Source organism: Opisthorchis viverrini (assembly GCF_000715545.1).
Source record: "Opisthorchis viverrini unplaced genomic scaffold opera_v5_565, whole genome shotgun sequence".
NCBI classification, from domain to species: Eukaryota; Metazoa; Platyhelminthes; class Trematoda; order Opisthorchiida; family Opisthorchiidae; genus Opisthorchis; species Opisthorchis viverrini.
Window position 1 is genome coordinate 166,758 of NW_008752229.1, and position 3,805 is coordinate 170,562.

Below are 3,805 nucleotides of genomic sequence, written 5' to 3' on the forward strand. Positions count from 1 at the left end.
TCAAATTGATGGATACGTTTAGTCTGGCTCTCCCGATTCTCGAATGGTTTCTTTGTCCGGTGGCTTTTGCAGCTCAGAAATTTTTGGTTCTGGCGTTCTCTTGCTTTTAGTGGTTTATTAGTACGATCACTTTTGATACACTTTTGATACACCTTTGTTCCAAGTTTCTGCGGTGGAGTACCAAGGTTCCATAAGTACATGTCGTTCCTTCGTTCTTACTTGAACCAGTATGGGAACTTTGCCCCAGACGAAATCGTGTCCTTCCTGACCTTTGTGCACGGAGATGACGGAAAATCGACTGTGTATTTTAGTAGCAAGCTGGTGTTTATATATTCTGGTGGAGAGCCTTCTGCCTGTTCGTCCTATGTATCGTTTGTCACAGTTCTTCCATTGGATCCTGTATAGGACATCGTTCTTCATCATTGGACCCGATTTTCCTCCTGGTTTTGATAGTTTCCTTCGCAAAGCTTCCAAGATCAGCAAGCGACCGTCGTATTGTGCTAGCGCAGGAGCGTTGCCGTTACTTCAGAGGTTACTTGATGAAGGGGAGTGTGTCCCGACTGCTCCGATTTTGTGGTGCTGTACTGGGCTTCCTGAATAATCTCCAGATGAATTCTTCGGGTATCCATTTCTCTGGAGCACTTTATATATGCGTTTCCATCCCGTTGTGCCTTCGGTGTCTCCGTCTGTTTGGGAAGTGTCTGAATGCAGTTTTCTTTGTGATAATATGGACGGTTTGTACGGTAGACTGACACTGGGGATTGATCGATCAATCTAAGCAATCTAGACTGTTCTTCCCACCAAAATCTGATCTCAAAGCTTGTTAAGGGAAGTTTGTGTTACATCCGTTGCCATCCATCCGTCGAAAGTTTATTCACAACATTTTCTCCAGCGATTGTATTGTTATCACGAAACAAAGTGATGTGATCAGTATCCAAAAGAATCTTAATCGATAGCTTAATTACCAGAGGATTCGTTGCACCCTTGCACCCTATTTGGGGAATTCCCCCGCAGACCGTAAAGGACACAAACAAACTAAACAGTCAGCCTTTGCATAATCTGTGTTACGAGGTATCTAGTCTGCGGAAATTCGTCAGCACTGGCCCATTGCAAACTCCTCTAAGTTGACCGTCAGATAAATTTTGCTGGGCGTAGGTTTTCACTGTTGAACAGTCTAACGAGCAGCCTGTGGTAGGTCAAGTCAGACTGAAATTTGGCCAGTTCGTTGAACGGGCAACGTAATGTCCTTTTCTAGAGGGACTGTAGTATTCTGCTTCCGAATTAGTGAAAAGATTGGGTGATTTTTCGATTACGTCAGATAGAATAGAACTTAGAATAGAGCAATCAATTAGTCTTGTGAAAATACAGCGCCAAACTTCATTGATTCAACTTTGACGGTTCGCATGGTCTATTCCCAACTGGCCTAACAGCAGTGGTAGTCGAAGATTTTGATCCAAATAAATGCGGTGCTTATATGTTGCATGGCATTCAATCTGAGCTGGTATCTTCCTTATAGTGAAACAACTGATAGTATGAGTGTCAGTGAGAAAGTTCTAGGCATTTAGAACGAGAATATCTCAACCTCCGATGAGTTTGAAAGAATGTTGAGCACACCGCAAGGAAGTCAACAGCACATCCATCCATCCTGTATGTAACACCAAACGAGCCAAGAGTTCAGTGCTAAACTGTTTCACAAAAATGGAACAAGTTTGCTGCATCCAAGCGGATTTTGGGCGTCAAAAAGTAATCATACGAAACCCCATGAATGTTAGCTGTTGGTCAGTTGATTGTCTGAACTGGTCTGCAGTTGAGCACCGTCAGAAATCGCGAAAAACGTTTGTTCCCTGCCGCCCATGCTGCAGTTCCGTCACAGTCTTATGAAATTGGGATATATGAATATGGGGATGGCTGCCCAGCTGACTTGAGTATACGCATACGAGTTAATTCCCCCGGGCGGAATCCTGCACTTATCATCATCATCATCATCATCATCATCATCATCATCATCATCATCATCATCATCATCATCACCATCACCATCATCATCATCATCATCACCACCACCATCATCATCATCATCAGAAGCAGCAACGTCATCAGTAATGTTGATGCCTCACTAACGCATATCCACAAAGAACAGAAAAGAGAGGCAACTGGGCAAGCTCGTGTCGACCTAACACAAGCATTCTGAGGCGCCTACACATTCGAGCACTAGGTCAGGCAAACCGAGATTCAGCTCTCTTTAAATATTTCGGTTGAGATGTTGGTCATTTACAAGTAACGGTGTGTAATTTGGATCCAGCTCAATGCATCGGTTGATCGAATCAGTCGTATAGCACCAGGAACTTCCTTTCCTGCCTTGTGTTCTTCCGCGTTTTCCAGATTGAACTTGTGGCCTTCTTGATCTTCGTGTGCATACGTTCATCCCAGTTAGTCTAACGTAAACTTTCTTGCATTTTTTGCAGTTGTTTTGGTTCCTTTTCGTTTCGTGTTCAGGTCAGTTTTCTTAAAGTGACATTCGGTTTTTGGGCTACGAGGATTCCTTTCCGAACTAATAATCTGGTTGTGAGATCAGGCATATTCTTGGTTTGGCGGGAAATCACCCATCTGGTCATTAGATACTGCTGTTGCTGTTGCGGAGTTGCCTTCCTCTTCAAGCTATTCTGGACAAAATTTCTTAGATTTCCGTTTGGACGCAGCTCTTCTTGTGTTCCATTGGATGATTACTGTTGTAATTGTGTAGCTGAGCGTATTTGTCTCTTTCCAGTATGTGCAAGGCCAGGGGAGGCCAAGCTCAGAGGTCACGTGATCATCTATGACACAAGTTGACAGAATAACCAATGGAACCCCCGAGAGTACAACTAATCCTAATCGAAGTTTAACCCCGGCCAGCAGCACCTACATTAACGCACATACAGCACTACTACCAGTCTGTGCTGAAAAGCCGAGAAGCACTCTATAGCTGTTTCATCCTTATTGGGAATCATCAGCAGTGCGCATCTCACGAAACTCCGGAGAGTCTCGAACCCGCGACCTCCTGGCTAGTGATTTGAACATTAGTGGCTGATCAGCAGTGTGATTTACTCGCACTTAGACAAGATATAGCGCCGCTCATAGTTCAATCACGGGATCCACATTACGCGGTCACACGTGTTGACTGGCTCCTCGAGCAACGACTAGAAATAATTTGCGATTTTGCACGCTTTGCCAGCGGTTTTCAGTAAACGGTTTTGCACATTCAAACGGTACAATATTTTGGAGGCAAAATGCCGTTTTCTGTGTTACATTGTGAACTAATCAGGATGAACGTTCAACGCGAACAAGTTGACTTTTCAGTGGAAATTTTTCCAGACGCAGTTTACACCAGATCCCACTTCTGATTTGTTCTCTTACAAGTAACCTGATTGGCGTTAACTCAGAGAAATCCCGACAACCAATCCACGACTAGGAATAAAGCACCAGTTTGTCATCATGCATTGTCAAGAAAATACCTATGACGTTTTCAGAATATGGCCATCCTGAGATCAGACAATCTGTCCAAGTCCTACCTAAGAAGAATTGATCGGCCGTTTTATCTTCACTAGGAATCATGAGCGTCTCACTTACCTAATTGAAATCTGGAAGCCACGACCACCGATTAGTAGGTTGGACACTTTGATGTTCGGTCACGAGCGGGTGAGCACCAGAGACATTAGCTCAAATCTAGGTAATATGGAGCGTCAGTCGTACATATCAACCAGTACGCACGTCTGGCGCATGGTCTCAGCCAGCCTAGTTTGACATCCATATGACTACTACAAAAGGA

The 3,805-nt window shown here is 44.1% G+C and overlaps 2 protein-coding genes across 2 annotated transcripts in view; one reads left to right on the plus strand and one right to left on the minus strand.

Moving 5' to 3' along the window:
* The window catches only part of T265_15521 (hypothetical protein), a gene marked incomplete at both ends in the record, with an annotated part of 55,285 nt that extends 53,175 nt beyond the window's left edge, over positions 1–2,110 (minus strand). Inside the window, one exon of the mRNA XM_009178480.1 lies at positions 1,922–2,110. Within this exon, the coding sequence (XP_009176744.1) occupies positions 1,922–2,110 (189 nt within the window). The remainder of the gene's footprint in view (positions 1–1,921) is intronic.
* T265_11738 (hypothetical protein) overlaps positions 1–3,805 on the plus strand; it is a gene marked incomplete at both ends in the record, with an annotated part of 63,362 nt that overhangs the window by 53,868 nt on the left and 5,689 nt on the right. The window lies entirely within an intron of this gene.